The sequence below is a fragment of the Aquila chrysaetos genome, chromosome Z (genome assembly GCF_900496995.4).
Source record: "Aquila chrysaetos chrysaetos chromosome Z, bAquChr1.4, whole genome shotgun sequence".
In the NCBI taxonomy this organism is placed as follows: domain Eukaryota; kingdom Metazoa; phylum Chordata; class Aves; order Accipitriformes; family Accipitridae; genus Aquila; species Aquila chrysaetos.
In genome coordinates this window covers 46,724,189-46,741,741 of record NC_044030.1, presented here as the reverse complement: position 1 = coordinate 46,741,741, position 17,553 = coordinate 46,724,189, and the positions used below count along the sequence as shown (strand labels likewise).

At 40.2% G+C, this 17,553-nt stretch overlaps 1 protein-coding gene across 13 annotated transcripts in view; it reads left to right on the top strand.

The window, feature by feature from the left end:
* The window catches only part of TRPM3 (transient receptor potential cation channel subfamily M member 3), a 468,388-nt gene that overhangs the window by 405,836 nt on the left and 44,999 nt on the right, over nucleotides 1-17,553 (top strand). For 5 of the 13 annotated variants that reach the window (XM_030003866.1, XM_030003868.1, XM_030003861.1 and 2 more), the window contains exons 11-18: nucleotides 269-403; nucleotides 3,583-3,633; nucleotides 9,842-9,877; nucleotides 10,022-10,162; nucleotides 11,552-11,581; nucleotides 12,715-13,004; nucleotides 13,851-14,079; nucleotides 16,629-16,796. In XM_030003866.1, coding sequence (XP_029859726.1) covers nucleotides 269-403; nucleotides 3,583-3,633; nucleotides 9,842-9,877; nucleotides 10,022-10,162; nucleotides 11,552-11,581; nucleotides 12,715-13,004; nucleotides 13,851-14,079; nucleotides 16,629-16,796 — 1,080 coding nt within the window. The remainder of the gene's footprint in view (nucleotides 1-268; nucleotides 404-3,582; nucleotides 3,634-9,841; nucleotides 9,878-10,021; nucleotides 10,163-11,551; nucleotides 11,582-12,714; nucleotides 13,005-13,850; nucleotides 14,080-16,628; nucleotides 16,797-17,553) is intronic. The other 8 variants (XM_030003869.1, XM_030003863.1, XM_030003872.2 and 5 more) reach the window with 3 other exon arrangements.

The following is a 17,553-nucleotide window of genomic DNA, read 5'->3' as shown; positions in this document are numbered from 1 at the left end:
GGTGTGGTCACCAGTTACCTGGGTTCCAGTTCCTTGGTCCTAATCTGGATTTCCTAGAGTATGTTAACATTCTGACACTCATTTTTGAAATGCTGCCCTGAATCAGAGAAACTGATATAGACTAAAACTGTGATTATCCCATTCTAAGCTTAGAAGAGCAACCCTCAGAATTTTGTCAGGATTCACCTGCTTGTGCCAGGGTGTCCGGACCAGTCAGATACAGCCTGTGATGCCTAGGAACGACCTGAATTAATCACTTGTTTTGCAGGTGGGCTCCCTTGAGCAAGCAATGCTGGATGCACTGGTGTTGGACAGAGTGGATTTTGTGAAATTACTCATAGAAAATGGAGTAAGCATGCATCGTTTTCTCACCATCTCCCGGCTAGAGGAATTGTACAATACGGTAGGGCCAACCTAAGGCAAATTTTCTATCTCTATATTCATTGTTCTAGCTTCCACTCGTATTACAATGACATGATGATGCACAAGGCAGCCAAAACCTGCTGTGGAGATTTGGAAGCCCACATTGTCTCTTAGCTTTGTCTCTTATGTAATGGAACACAGTCTGTCTTGCCCACCTAATCTGCTGTACAGATTTTGTAAAACATGGATTAAACCCCACACAGTGCCAGCTGATTTCTGGTCATTGTAATTCCAATATGATAGACCTGAGATTTGGACAGATGGCACTGTCTGGAAGACAGTATCTGGCAAGTTAGGACCTGTAGGATCGTGATACATGACTTCTGACAGTATAAGCCCTTACAGTTTCAGAAAAATCTTGCAACTATTAATCAAGCTCAGCCACTAGAAAACAAATAGAAGCAAACTTCTTGGGATAATATTCTGAATTTAAAGGTGAAATCTGATGATTTCAGGAGGCCTATTACAGTGAAGCGCTTTCCCCATGTTCTCACCAAATGTTCCAAAAATGATAGTTTTGACTTTTAAAAGCCTGTTTGCAAATTCTCTATCTTTGCTTTTAAAATGAACACAAAACTGCACAGGTTCAAATTGCTTCCAAGTTCTCAACTGCAAAACATTCACATCATTATTGCCTACTGAGAGAAACCAGTAAGTTCAAATTGCTTAAGTGGTATGGAAAAAATCTTAAAGCATTGTCTAGTTCTGTCTGTTGGAGAGAGGTTGTGACATAGTGCATAGCCTTTTTCAAAAAAGATTTTTTTTGCCAATACTTTTCAAAGCCCTGCCATCATAAGCTGCCACACTGGGCTGTTATCCAGAGATGTTTCACACTGATGGTGACCAGAATTCAGTCTTTAAAAATATCAAATATGAAAAGAATTAATTAAATTTGTGCAAAACAGCTATCCATGCCACCCTTGAGACAGATTCCCATCTGATCTTTGATCGGCTTAAACTTTGCCTATCAACTAGCACCTATGTATTAAGAACAGGCTTTCTTGATAAGCATTGCAGTTCTTGTACCAAAGCCAGTTTTTACAGGGAGTAAGTTGGGGGAAAGTCTTCAGTTCTACAGCTAAAAGAAGGCCTTTTTGAACAAATTTATTGTATGCTATAAAAATCACCGTAAATTATTCATACAAGAGTTCCAAAAGACCCAGACTATGAAATGCCTAAACTATCAATTATGATATATGACCTAATGTATCCATGATAGCCTTAGCACCAACAAAAATACAAGGCCAGTTAAAAAATACCAAATTTCAACATAAGCCCTGAGAGTGAGCTAGGAAGCTACAAACCAGTGAATCTGACTTCTGCCATGGCAAATTTGTAAAAGTACAATAAAGAATAGGATTAATACACAAGGGGATCAATTTTATGTCAAGAAAGAGTTTATGCAGCTTCTGTAGGAAAATGTTAAGCCTTAGAAATCTATTACCGTTTCTGAATTCAACAGGCAGGAGAATAAGGATGTTGCACTTGGTCTGCCTGTTTTTGCAAAACCTGTTTGACAATATTTGAAAACCTCAAAGGTTATTAAAGAAATTTAGCTGTCATGACATAGAAGATAAAGGGCACTTGTGGTTTAAAAACTACTTGAAAGATAGAAAACAGAGAGTAGGAATACATGGTCTGTTCTCACCACAAAAGGACATTATGGCCAGGGTCATCCAAGACCCTGTCCTGGGACCACTGCTGTTCAGCCTGTTTAGAGGTGACCTGAAAAATAGTAACTACAGAAGGGACAATGTTTGCAGGTGATTTAGAATCACTCAGGGTAGGCAAATATGAAGCACCATATGAAGAATCACAGGAAAGTCTCATCACGCTCAGTGATGGGGTTACATAAAATTAAGTGTTAGCAAGTGCAGAGCAACGTATATATGGAGACACTGACTCTGCACATATGCAGTGGTCTCATCTATTGTCAGTTACAGCCAAGGAGACCTCCCATAAAAGTCTCTTAAAATATCAGCAACAGTCAAAAACACAACAGAAAAGAAAGTACTTCTCCACATAACATATAATTGAACTTGTGGGAGTCTGCTGCAGAATGTTTTGTGTGTGTCATGGTTTAACCCCAGCCAGCAACTAAGCACCACGCAGCCACTCACTCACTCCCCCCCACCCAGTGGGATGGGGGAGAAAATCGGGAAAAGAAGTAAAACTCATGGGTTGAGATAAGAGCATTTAATAGAACAGAAAAGAAGAAACTAATAATAATATTGATTACACTAATAAAATGACAACAGCAGTAATAAAAGGATTGGAATGCACAAATGATGCGCAGTGCAATTGCTCACCACCCGCCGACCGACACCCAGCTAGTCCCTGAGTGGCGATCCTCCCCGCCCCCACTCCCCAGTTCCTATACTGGATGGGACGTCCCATGGTATGGAATACCCCTTTGGCGAGTTTGGGTCAGCTGCCCTGGCTGTGTCCTGTGCCAACTTCTTGTGCCCCTCCAGCTTTCTCGCTGGCTGGGCTTGAGAAGCTGAAAAATCCTTGACATTAGTCTAAACACTACTAGCAACAACTGAAAACATCAGTGTGTTATCAACATTCTTCACATACTGAACTCAAAACATAGCACTGTACCAGCTACTAGGAAGACAGTTAACTCTATCCCAGCTGAAACCAGGACAGCTTGTCAGGTGGAGTCAAAAGAAGATTGGACAAAATCACAGACTGCGTGCTGTTAGTGGCTTTCAGGTGACTCAGCCTAGATGCAATGTCAGGCTCAGGGCCTCTCTGAGCCACCAGCAGAGGAAGTGGAGATCCTGAGTTCAGGAAGGGTGACACTTAAGCAGCTCTTTTATCTTCCACTCTCTCCCAGAGGCTGTGCGTATTCTGCTGGGCTCCTGCTTTGCCTAAGCCAGGAGCCTAATCTGGTATATAGGACCTTAGTTTTCACCCAGTAGGCAGTTCCTGTGGTTTTCCTACTGAAGGGTTTTGTACAAAAGAGAAGCCAGGTGAAATAATGCTCTCGTAATTGATTTTTTTTTTTTTTTTTTGATAACGCTATACAATTGAAGTGCTGTCAGTTGCCTGATTTTTAAACTACTAACGTGAGAAAGCAATTTCAGCATTTACATCTTGCAGGTCTTTGAACAATGCAAAACTATTTTATTCTTCTTTATTTGTCCTTTGCAGAGACATGGACCATCCAACACTCTGTATCATCTAGTCAGGGATGTCAAAAAGGTAAGAGTCCAATAGACGGTAGGTTGGAGATAATGCTATGATTGCTTTTTGGACCTAGATACAATCTCTGTTTTGCATGAGCTTTCAGTCAAAGCCTTCTCCTTCCCCTGCCATTACAGAATGTCCTGTTTGTATGTACCGAATATGAACTTTTTGCATACAAAGCACAAGTAGCAAGTTATTTGGCTTGCTTTCTCTGTGGTTTTAGATGCCTGGGTAATAGTGCTTCTGCTAGCATATTGTAGGCTCTTACATACCATGTGGATTTATGCTGTTATCTGTATTTTTCCATACCTGCAACTACTGTCAAAGCTAATTTCCATGTTGTTAGTTTACTTCTGAGCCTGTAAAATAGCCCTTATCCTTGTGCTGGATCCTCATTTGGTGAAACAGTTCCTCGTTCTGTGTTGTGTGGTATATTGTCGCCATCTTCCTCAGCAGAAATATACAAAAAGAAGTAGTGCAACTTTCCCCTGCCCCCTTATGAAGTTAATTTCGAGTATAAAGAGCCATTAGGAGGGCAAGACAGAAACACAGAAAGGTATAGTGACAGGAAGGAGATAACAAATGCCTTTAGGAATGTGTTCAGGATTAGAAGTGTTAACAGCAGCAGCAATGAATGAAAATCCTTTATCCTCTAAATATATGGATCAAGTAAGGAGATTGAGTCTGCAACTGACCTCATCAGCTTGAATATTCTCCGAAAGCATGTGCAGATTGCAACCTTGCACATTATGTAAGTCAGACCTCAAGGGTAGCATACTTGAGAAAGGAGATTTCTGTACATGGAAGTAGATAGAAAACTGAAAAAGAAATGGAGATTTTTTTGTATGAGCACAGCTTTTGGTGGTTTCTTCTGTCACTGACAGCTGAGCAGAACTAAAGGCAACTAGGGGAGAGCAGTGGCAATGCTTGATATATCATCTTTCTGTTAAATAATGCTACAGAATAACCAATAGTTATGTTTAGGGAGGTGCTGGTGCTTTTCTTTGGTTAGTGTGTTATGTGGCATCATCATTGTTCAATTATATATAGTACATTAAGTGACCATTGCAAAGTGTGACATGCATACAGAAGAAACTGAAACTGTTCTTATGCACAAATCCCCTTGGATGGAGCAGAGTAAAGCTAGAATGCATTTAGACTGGCTACTTCTCTTGAAGCCCAAGTTACCAGAATATGTTTTTTACTAAATATGCATGTATTTATGTGCCTATAAGGGTTTGAAACAAGCATCATCTGTCTTCTTACTTTAAAATATATTCCTTTTCAAACTCCTTCTCTTCCCCAGTATCACCTTTCCAAGCCCTCCTTCAAAGGCATAGCAGTTTGTATGTTGAATGACTAAATAATATAAATATCTTTTCCTGAGTCCCTAACAAAAGATGTATTTTTAAAGGAGCTCTTGACAAAAAGGCATCAAAATAGGCAAAGATGATCAGTACTCATAGGTGTATATTGATAGACATTGGCGTAAGCAACTTACACTATATTTAATTACATTATTTGTTAAATGTTATGAGGTGGTCATTTTTCCATAAATTCATCTTTCTTTCCTCTGTCCATATCTAAAGTCTCTAGTAATTCCCACTACATGAAGTCAATGTGTACTCCTATTAGAATATAGTTAAGGGCTTTAAAAACAAACAGCCTGGTGCAGTCCTCTAGCACCTTAATCAGAAAACTGCACCTCTGGGGCTGTATTTCTCATTTTGTCAGTGGTGAGGAACAACCGTGCTTCACTCTGAGAACAATGACAGCTCACCATAGCCCTGCAATATGAGCAGATCCCCTACCAGTCAACCAAGCTGTAAATCAGTCAGCAGATCTGACAACAGTTTAAACGGAAACACCTCCTTGGAAATAACTTCTTCATGGACAACACTGTTTGACAGTTAAGTGGCCCACTGTGCATGAAAACCAGACCACACTGCTGATGCTAGGTTTTTGAGTTTATATGTATTTTGAGGCCAGATACCTAACCTCTGAAATTTAATTACAGTATCACAAAATATAAATACAAAAAACATAGTATGTCACCTGAAGACAACAGTTAAGGGATATGCATACTCTGTGCTTTTTATGCATACCTCCCAGTTTTAAAACCTGTGCTATTTACAAGGGTGTATGCTATAAAAAGTTATTTTCATCTGCATCATTGTGAATTCTCAAATAGAAAATGGATGCTTACAAATCGTAGAAGCATTATTTAATTTACTACTACTGTATTACATAGCTGTATAAATCACTGGGAGGCATTTTTTGTTTGAAAGACCACCCTGCCTGCTTAACAAAGGAAAGAATTTTAACAACAGAAGTCCCATTACCACATCCTGTTTGTGGCAGCTTATGGACACACATGTGTGCACACACACGCATACACAAACATAGAAGACAACAATTTATTTTCTCTTTGAATTTCCAAATATCACTCTGAAGACTGTTAGCCTGGGCAGAATATTGTAAAGGCCTGGAGACACAGTCTTAAAGAATTTACAGTAATCAGAGTGCACTTAAATTCTGTATATATTAACAAGACAAAGCACTTAATGACTCTCTGCTTTAGAGACAACCATGCTCATCTCTCTTTTCGATCCTCTCCATTCCATAACTACATACGGGGACAAATCTGCCTTCATCATTTGCATGATGGCCTTTTTGACATCTCCTGACAAGGGCACAGAATTTGACATGCAGGGTCGACTTGCTTCCTTAAACCGTACAAACCGATGCATCCAGTCTAAGCAGGAAGAAACAGTGGCCGAGCTTGACATCCCGTTTGTAAGTGGAGGTTGCCCTCTACAGGTTGTTTTTTAAAAAAGTCCTTCCTTGGCTCAACTAGCTAATGAAGATCAGTGGAAATCAACAGATTAATTTTTTCTTTAATCCAAAAATTGTATATAATCAATATATCTTAATCCCACTCTGGGCTGATACAAGTTTTCAAAGGTCTTTATTTTGGACTGCCAATGTATGTTTACGTTTCCAGAGAACTAATAAGCAATATACAGAATTTTGAAACTATTATTTTTTCCTCAGCATGCAAAATCAGAGGCTTGGTACTGAAGACTTGTCCCAACATTAGAAGGTTATTTGATTATTAACTGGGCTACCTATCATACCTGAAAGTCAAACCTTCTCCTCTGTCATTCCTGACCATCTTGGTTGTACTACAATTAGCCCACCCAAATTTTTGCTGTTCTTGGAGTGGTTCTAGCCCACTTGCACCACTGTGCTTCATTTACAAGCAGACTCACCACTGCCAGGGTAGTTCAAGGTGTCTGCTGATATAGCGAGTGCTTTGGCAGGTGTGTAGCTCCTCTCACAAAGATGGTCTACTTGGCTTTACTAGGGCTGATCACTTTGGAAAAGTAATTGTGTGTTAAGCATGGAGCCATACATATGTTTATGTCTATAAAATGTGTATTTCTGCTGTGAATTTGTGATTTTTCTTTAGTAAAGTGTTTTAGTATTATCTGGGAGGTTTAGATGCATCTTTTATTAAAGCTACTCTATTGGAAATTTTTTATCTAAATCCCTTCATGAGATTTTAGAAATCAGAACTATATCAAGAAACTCACTCTTTCTGACACATGCAGCACCCTGATGCCTGTTCTGCTTTCTTAATTGCTCAATTATTTTTTGCCACTTAATAATATCAAAGCATTCAGTGTTAGTGTCTTACATTAAGACAGCAGGAGTCTGTTGAAGAAATACAACTCTGTCTTGGAGCTACAACTCCCACTTCTGCCAGTGCCTTCATCCTTGTCCTAGTAAAACTGTCATTGCCTTAAGCATTCTGGAGAGAGAAGAACATTTGGGGGAAAAAGCAAACAAACAAACAAAACTTAGCAGGATTTAATTTTTAGATTTACGTTATTTTTCTTTAAACAGTTCAGAATAAAAATGACTGGGTTCAAATAAACTAAGCTAATATGCATTCCTGCAAACGATAGTGATTCCCCCGCCCATCAGATTGGCTAAGAGCAGGAAGGGTGCAAAAGTATATGCTAAGGAACTTTACTGAAAGACAATTGGCAGCTCACCTTTTGCCACTAAATTTTCTTCATCTTCTGTCCCTTTGAATCCCAGCCCATTCCTAGGCATGGTACACCACAGCACTACCTCCCTCTCTCCTTCCTCAGCCTTTCAGCACACTGTTTATACTGTGGTGAGCAGGGAGGGAAATTTTCTGGCTGAAGTAGAAGAGGAAGGAGGATCTTTGCATCCATTTCATCTCTTCTGCAGAACCAGTTGCCTTCTGTTCTCCATTAGTGTTTCTCTGCTCTGAATCTAATAAGCATATCTGCAGAGAAGCCAGACAGGTATCTGCAGACATGCAGTTATTTCCAGCCAGACATGGCAGTCATAAAATTGCTCCATGTGAATTACTAACCTTCTTTTGATGACCACATAAAAAGAGCTGCAGGCTGACTGTAATCTGTGCTGTACATCATTATAGAAAATGTGATTATTTTATTACAGTGCACTGAAAAAATTTGAAGCTAACAATTACAATTTCCTGGTCCTTCTGCAATGTTGACTATACAAGTTAATTTTTTACTAGAGTAAGTTTCTCTTTTTCTTGCAGTTCACAGAAGGGTTATTTACCTCTCTTTCCACCTTTAGTTTGTAGTCCCACCTCTTGCACAATGACATACAGGACAGAGATGGTTCTGTAAATCTGCAGGGTTCTTAATGAGATCCCTAGATCTGGGTGACCTCTTCACAATTTGCTGAGTCATGCCTTCTTTTCTGGTAGGGAACTGCTCACTGAACCATAAACTGTTATCCGAACAATTCGGAGGCAGTGATTTAGAGAAGGAGGCAAACTTTCATTTGGGGGCATTCCCTTCCCATTAGCCCTTTCCTCCTGTAAAGGAATCAGTTTTCCTTGTGGAGTCCCCAGGGGGAATACAAGAACAGAAGAGCAGATGTGCCCAGGCTGGGGTTTTGTTCTTCCATCGCCAGAGACCCCCAAGAACATTTCACCGGCACATCCATGAGACCAGCTCACCCTGAAGTTCTTCCAGCCTGCTAGGTATCACATCAGGCTTACTGCTACTGAACAATAGAAATGCCCAGTTAACTCAAAGGCAGACTCAGATTCATACGCAGTAAGAGACAATCTGTTACTGAGATCTGTCTTCATAGCTTTGCAAGCCATAAGTATTGGAGAACTTATACCCTTAGTGTTGCCGTTTTCAGGCTTGACAGTGAAGACGACAAAGATATGTGCAAGGGAGTTCACAAAGCGAGGGCAGTAAGATGTGGATGTATTTATCATTCTTTTTCCCTTCAAAATAAAAGGTGCATGCTGAAGACATTGTGTATATACATTATATTTAACAGAGGATAAGAAAGGAAAAGAAACAGAAGAGCAAGAATGTAGATGTCTTTTCCAGGATACTGCTAATGACCCTTGCCAAAAGCACAGTTCACCTCTTGGGAGACGATCTCCCTGGCACTGGTGGCAATGAGGTAGCAAGATTACTGTGCTTAGAGGGGCTTTCAGTAAAATATGTTGGGATTTCAAGGAGGGACCATCTAGGAAAATTGCTAGGCCTCTAGTTTTTCTTCTTGAACAAAACTCCAAAGAATTAGCCACAGTTATTTTGTTTATTAAAAATTTCATACATGCAGATGCTTTCCTCATACTAGGTGTGGAATTTCAGCAAAGATATGTGTTTATTTGTACATAACCCCAAGAACAAATGCTACCAGACTCTCCTTGCCTCTAGTAACCAGCAATAACAATAACACATGCACTGCCTAAGTGCTCTAGAGTAGACAACACAGCTCTTTTCCCCCCTGCCCTTCCTTTCCTGGAACATGGGAAGGAAACACTGCAGGATGGGAAAATCACATGCAGGAGCTGGTTCCATGTGAACAAATGATATTGCATGATGTCACTTCACCATGCCTTGGCAGTGCAGATGAGGTAGTCCAAAGAGATGCCAGCAGAGACGTGAGATGCCAGGACGAGAGTTGTGGGGGACAGATAGTGCAGAAAAGGTGCTATCTTGCAGGACTAGAGTCCAGCAACTGTGCCTGACCTTTCAAGTGTGCTGATCCTCGTGCTTTTTGTTCTGCAGTCGTGTTCCTTGTTTCCTCAGCTGAAGAATATGAGTACTGTGTACTGACGTTATCTTCTGTTACTTCCAACAAGTTCTTCACCTTCTTATTTAACTTATGTCTTCTTTCCAAGCGAGAATATCCAGGTTTCGGTTGGATCTATTTTAAGGTGAATTAATTAACCAGCATAATAATACATTCCTGTTTTTAACTATTTAATTTGTTTTATTCTAACATCATTATAAAGTGTATTTAACAATGCCAGTAATAAGCATTTCTTCCTCCCCCACCATCCTCCTTATTTTCTTTGCAGGGAAACTTACCTCCTGATTATCGGATAAGTCTGATTGATATTGGATTGGTCATAGAGTACCTGATGGGAGGAGCATATCGCTGCAATTACACCCGAAAGCGGTTCAGAACACTGTACCACAATTTATTTGGGCCCAAGAGGGTAAGGAGCAAGTTATTTGCCATCTGAATGACTGCACCCACTGGCAGGGCTTGCCATAGCTTCTTAGATGGTTCCACACTGGGGGGGATCCACATGCACACGCTATTCAGTCTACAGATTCATTTCCATTCTGTACCCAGCAGCTATTTCACCATAACACACCACAAGCCAGCCACTGATACAAGCTACAATTTTTATCAATTTAATGAAAAAATTATTGGGTTCTGCTGCCCTGGTGAGACCAGGACATAAAACAGTCTCCTCTGGCTCTAAAATCTGTAATTAGACAAGTCTCTTGACCTGTACCAATAATACCATAAGGCACCTCAGTTAGACTTGAAAAAATTTGTTTTGATAGATGCATTTCCTATCTCATGGTTCATCTTCTTGATTGTGGCCTGAAGGTATCAGGGCAAAGAAACCCTTAACTCAAAATTGGCTTTATTGGCTGGGTGTGGCTCCAGCAGAGTCAGTGGGCTCATGGCAAAACCACCGTTCAGTATTGTTGTCGTTTTCATGTTTGATAGATTACAATTCTATTAATCCAAAGTAAGCTTACTACCTTCCCAAAACAAAAGATATTTATTGACATCCATAATGCCACCAACCCAATCCAGTGTGAAGAAAAATCAGCTCAATGGCTCCCAGTAAGATTTGTAGTTCATTCTTTGCCTATTTTTACCTCACATTTTCATTTCCTGTCTCAGTTCAGATTTTAGCCATACACACCATTGAATATTGTTCTAAGTGGCTATAAAGAGCAACAGCTCTGTGAAATGATTACAGCCAAACACCTGAAATGGGTTTGTTTGTTTCTCTACACTTCCTTTCTTCACTTTTGAGAGGAAAGGTAGTAATTGTAGCTGCTGGGAAGACACTTTCTTCTCTTAGTCACTCAATCAAGAAAAGCGTTTGAGTAGCTATTTCGCAGATGCTGAACCAACATACAGAGCGGGTCCACAGCAGTCAATAAAAGTGTGCCAGGGGAATGCCCAAAACACTGATGTACTCCAGAGAAATCCATTCATGCCTTAGCAGTAATTCCTATGTCTTTTCCACTAACACAGCCCCAAACCAGCTGCAATTTGTACCTGAATCCAAATATATGCCTTCTGTTGTATGTTTTGGTGAAATAGGGTCAAACTCAAGGTTGAATTAAATATAAATGTGTAATTATTTGATTGATGTATATATGTATATTATATTACATTACATTGCATTACATCTATATTACCTATATTATATTATATACTCTATGTTAGATACACTACATTATATGTTATACATCACATGTTACATACTTACACATGTATGTATGTGTAGAAATATAGTTGTGATTATTCATCACCATTCTGGGAGAAATAACATTTTTCTAACTTTTTTGTACAGCCAAAAGCCCTGAAACTGTTGGGAATGGAGGTAGGCGACCTGTGATAAATCTTAATGTCTTTTCCTTTTTTTGACAAATATAAGCTCTATCAAGATAATGTTTAAATCACTGTAATGAAGGGACCAATAGTTGTTTTCAAGTTTTCTGTGAGAAATGTGCAACACAAATTGTATTTTTCATCCAGATGACTGGTTTACACAAAGGCCAAATTAAGAAACATTTCTTAATAAAACTCCAGCAGAAAGAAAAGAAGGGTCTGCCCTCTCTGTGCATCATTTTTCTTTTCATGAAGATTGAACAAAATGTTTCAGTCTGTCAGACCAAATAGAATTTCAGTCAGATAACTATATAACTTTAAAATGTGTCAGAGAAATTAAGCAGTTGCAGAGAATGATGCAGAAATCTTTACAAAGGCCAAATTTCTATCAGTTTTGTTAACACTTTTGGCTACCCCAATGCTTCAAGGAGATAGTATATTTTCTTGTTTGTTTATTTTATACAACAACTTTCATTTTGCTGTCCACAGATGCAGCACAGAATAGGTCAGCTCATGTGATAAAAGCAGTAGGCTAAAATGGGAAGGAAACTAAAGGTGATAGAAACAACAAAGAGATGGAGAAAGAAGTGATAAACAAGGGATACTAAGGCAGAATGGGAGTGAAGAAAGGATATTGCTACTCTTGTGAGAAGATGAAGGGAGAAAACACAAGAATACGCAGACAGGGAATCTTCAGCTGACCAGAACAGCCCCTGGATATGTACTTTCTGGAGGTGGAATGAGGCAGATGCATTACAACAGATGTTATATTTGGAGTGAACTCTTAGCTTTATATTAATGGTGGCTTTTTCAAAATGATTCTGGATATTGTGTGATTGTGCTCTGTGTTCTTAGGGAGAAAGAACAGTTCAGAATGATAGTCCAGAATGATAGTCCAAAGTTCTTTTTCCCTGTGTTTAGGTATGGGGTTACTGACTTCTTAATTACAGTGCATGGACCAATACCTTTTTCATCACTTTCCTATGTTAAATATTTTGTCCAAAAAAGATGAAGGGGCTGACCTGCAGGGAATGTGTTTGATATCTCAGGTACTGACTCCAATGCATTGTGTGAATTGATTCAATTCCTGCACTGGTGAAAAAAATTTCTCTACAATTCTCATAGGATGATGTCCCTTTGCGGCGAGGGAGGAAAACAACAAAAAAAAGAGAAGAGGAAGTTGATATTGATTTGGATGACCCTGAGATCAATCATTTCCCTTTCCCGTTCCATGAGCTGATGGTGTGGGCTGTGCTGATGAAGCGTCAGAAGATGGCCCTCTTCTTTTGGCAGCATGGGGAAGAGGCTATGGCTAAAGCACTGGTGGCCTGTAAACTCTGCAAAGCCATGGCCCACGAAGCATCAGAAAATGACATGGTGGATGACATATCCCAAGAGCTGAACCATAATTCCAGGTGAATTTTCTTTCATGTACACTTTCCTGGGTTAAAAAAAAAAAAAAAAAAAATGTAGAGAGGCTGCTGAACCTCCCTGAAATTTACTTGTCTGTACCTCACTTTCATTTCTAACTTATTGGGAAAATGCAGTCCCTTTAAAGTCTAAATAACTTTTAAACAATCTTTCTGCCAGAGAAGCAGAGTTGCTAGCAGTATAACTTCTGAAATGAGAAGGTGTCAAGAAGGCAATGGAATATCTATATTGTCTACGTGTTCCCCCTGAGGCCTCAAGAGTCAGGCTGCAACCTTTCTCTGTGCTTTTTCAAGACATTCTGTTCATCCCAAGCAGAACAATTGTTGAAATCCTTACAAACATAATATTCAGGCTGTAGTATTAATTAGCAAGAACTTATGCTTAGGTGAGCAAGCCAAGACACTAAATTCCATAATAATCTTTCTTGATGTTAAAAGTCTGAGACACAGAATTTTAAAAAGGGTATTGGACATTCATTTTTCCAGGAGACTTGACCACAAAGCCATGGGCAAACAGCACAGAAGCAATCCTCTAAGCTGCAGATAACCAGAGGATTTCAGCTAGAAAATGTCAGGGGGGTGGGCAGGCAGGTGGGAGCAGACAGCTGGTAGGTGTGGGTGCTCATCACTGCTAAGTCAGGGCACTTATTTATATGCCTACCATTAGCCACTCACATTTGAAAATGTGGGTTTCCATGTGTACAGTCAACATCACGATTTGCATGATGGAAGGTGATGCACCCCCTTGCAGAGAATGTCAGTTGCAGAGGGGTGTTTTCTGCAGCAGGCTGCTTGGGCTAGTGGGAATGAACGAATATCCCTCTGTTGCAGGGACTTCGGACAGTTGGCGGTGGAACTGTTGGACCAGTCATACAAGCAGGACGAGCAACTGGCAATGAAACTGCTGACCTACGAGCTGAAGAACTGGAGCAACGCCACATGCCTGCAGCTTGCAGTGGCAGCCAAGCACAGAGACTTCATTGCTCACACTTGCAGCCAAATGCTGCTCACAGACATGTGGATGGGTCGTCTGCGGATGCGCAAAAATTCTGGCCTAAAGGTCAGCACTGTTTTAAAATAAAATTAACAGTCAGAGAAGTTCTAATAGATGGTGACGGGGCTTACAATAAATCAGTAACAACCAGCTCAATTAACCATATTTCAGGTGCTTATTTGTAGTGACATTAAGCAGGGTATATTCTTCCTGTGTTCAGTTTTTCAGCAGGGAGCTTATCACAAACCCAAGTTCAAAGGACGTTACTTAGTTTTTTCACCACCTTTCTCAAAGCCCCCTCTGGCATCAGTGAGACTTATCAGAATAAGATTTGAGCCAGGAGATTAGTATGTCACCCTGCCTGGATACTTGAGGAGTTAGCCAAGGTTTTTAAAGATAAATAAAGAAAAAGGATGTGTAAGTGAATTAACCGCTAGTGAAAGGTGCTGATCCGACAAACTTCCCCAGAACTGGTCACAGCAAGCAGTACCAATTTTCTTGCAATCCCCTGCCAATATTCCTTATGACTGACCTGAGGGGACCACCTTAGAGGATCTAGAGGACAATTCCATTTTCCACAATTAGCGAAACTGCTAACAGAGCAAGGTGAATTCTGGGAGGTGAATGTGTGTCCGTGGGCTTGCATCTTTCACCTTCACCAGTCAGTACATAACCAGGAACTGCCTTTTCCAGATGACTGAGAAATATTTTCAGTGAAGGGATTCTCTCTCCTGCATTAATCATGTGCGTGAAAAGTCATAACTGCTCAGTTGTTTTGCTGTGTGAAAAGACGTTCACTAAGAGCGAGAACGCTTATGAGTATGTGTATCAGTATCGTACTGGGTCTCATCCAGTGACAGTGATGAATGAGAATAAGTGGCTGATAGCATTGTCATCATCCTCCTGCAGGAGCTGTGTGTAAATATTGTTCAGCTTACAGGTAGAAAGCATTCTCGCATTTGGAGACATCTTTACTACCTATTTTTCTGACTCAACTCACAGGCCCATTGCCCTTCAGAGGGACTCCTGCCTTGTTCACTGCTTGGCTTTGCAGATAGTCAACCTGAGTAGACTGGGATCAGTGCAGCAACTCATTTCCGACTGCATGCTTTCTTCTTTGCGGCATGTATCTCTTAAGCCATAAAATAGACCTTTCTTTCACAACGAATAACTGAAGGTAACAGACTCTGTTTCCCTTCAGCTTCTTGTAACATCAGGGCTTCACAAGCATCCTTTACTCAGTTTCTCATTTGTGTTTTATTTCACTGAAGCTCATTAGCAGGGCCTGTTTAAAGCTAAAGCAGGCTACAAGCTACATGAGCAAGAGGCAGCATGGCAAAGAAATAAATTTGCAAGCATGAGTCATGGATTATTTCCCATGAACAATTTTGTCCCATTGAAACTGGCAAATGGCAAGAAGGCTGAATGTAATTCTTTAGAGTCTTGACGGGGATGCATAGCACCAATGCGAGGGGGAGAGGAAATTGTTAATCCTGCCTGTCCTTAAAAATAGCCTCTCTGGGAAGCCAGGTCTGCCCGTAACCCCCTCTCCCTGGACACATCCTTTTGCAACAAGCTGAGTGCAGGAGCAGTGCAGGCAGCCTGATGCTCAGCTCTTCTCAGGCTGGGCACAGTGTTCATATATGCTAACTGCTCCTGATTGCGGTACTTCAGATGGTTTCAACAGCACACATGCTGCTGTCAATATGAGCAGAAGCAGTCACCCTCCCTGACCTGCCAACAAGCTAACTATCTGGTTTCATTGTCATTTGGGGAGAGATTTATAATAAAATCATCTTCCATGAGATTACAGCAAAACTAGGAAAAGCTACTGTTCTTGTGAATACAGACAGGCCACTTCTTTTTGTATTATTATGATATCTCTTCAGTTATACTACTGACTTAACCCCAAGCATAATTCATTGCATATATCCACAGAAGGTAATTTTAATGGTTTCTGCTCTCCCACATCAGAAGAGAGGGAAGGCAGAAAAGAAAGAGTTGGCATTAATGTGAACATTACACAGCTGCCAGGTTACTGAACCAAAATCTAAGGGGACCACATAACTGAGCACATCAGCATTTGCTATTGCTGTCTTTACCTTATCTCCTCAGATCCACACACTCATGCCTTGACTACCTGGGTGCATTAAGTATGGACACAGAGAGCGTGAGACCTATTAACCCTGTCTGTAGAAATTAATACTGCTTCTCTGTCACTTACACTGATATTGTCTATTATGTAAAATGCAGAAATTTGCAAGTCTGAACACCCCCATGGTCCCACCTACCATTGACCTTATGTAATAGTTTGTAAATATATTTTGGTAGGTAATAATACCCATCTGGTGAGCAAGCAGATGAAATATTCAAGAGAGGCAATTAGCCATGGCACTCACAGCAATGCTAGTAGAATTTACATGCTTTGTTTCACTACAGAACTCTGATAACATTACCCCAAGTGACAAATACTCTATTGTGATAGAAACTCACATGCATGCATATCTTTCTTTTCCTAAATGTCCTGAGGGAGTTGTTCCATTTGATGATAAGTAACCATCATGACTGTAATCTGTTTACTGTGATGATTACTGTTATCATTATTATTGCTTTAGGTAATTCTAGGAATTCTACTTCCTCCTTCAATCCTCAGCTTGGAGTTCAAGAACAAGGATGATATGCCTTACATGTCTCAGGCCAATGAGATCCATCTTCAAGAGAAGGAGCCAGAGGAACCAGAGAAGCCAGTGAAAGAAAAAGAAGAGGAAGACATGGAACTCACTGTAAGTGCCGACAATAAATCACCAGCCTCAGTGCTGTCAATTTGTTATTCCCACCTCTGTGGGCATTGCAGGCTGTCTAATGGCTAAATTTAGCAGATGATAGGATACCACTCTTTACACTCCCCTCTCCTCAGTGAGACTCAGACCAGACAAGTTGGCATCATTGTGTCTTGATGTTGCAGCAGTGCTTGGTGATGCCGAAGCATCACATTGTGATGTAATATCCTCATATTTTGATTCAATTTGATGCCACGATGTCTGAAATAAATTAATGAGATTTCAGAATTGAATGCACTCAGCTGTGATAGATGAGGGGGCCTCTCTCTCTCTGGTAGAAAAGAAGCTCGCTAAGTCTTCCTTTGAGTGGAAATGCCCAAAGATTCATAGAAGCTAGAGATTTTTTTTTCTTTTGGTTAACCTATTTAAAGGGCAAGTAAGTGTCCAAACAGGCAAGAAAAATGATGAAAAATGTTTTTCGAAATTATTTATGAATTTGTGGTCATTGCCTCTCACACATACACACATGCAGTTTTTAATCCACTGAAGACATTAGCAAGCAGCTAGACAGCTCAGCCCTTGCTAAGAGCTTCTGCAGCTCAGCAGAATTGTGTAAAGAAGGACTTGTCTGTATTAGTAACATAGCCTTAGAGAAATAATTTGCACCACAAAAAGAATCAAATAGCTAAAGCTCTGAAAACTATACAAGTCACTTAATTCCAGTCTCTTGTTCTCAGACTTGTCTGACATTTTTTAGTTT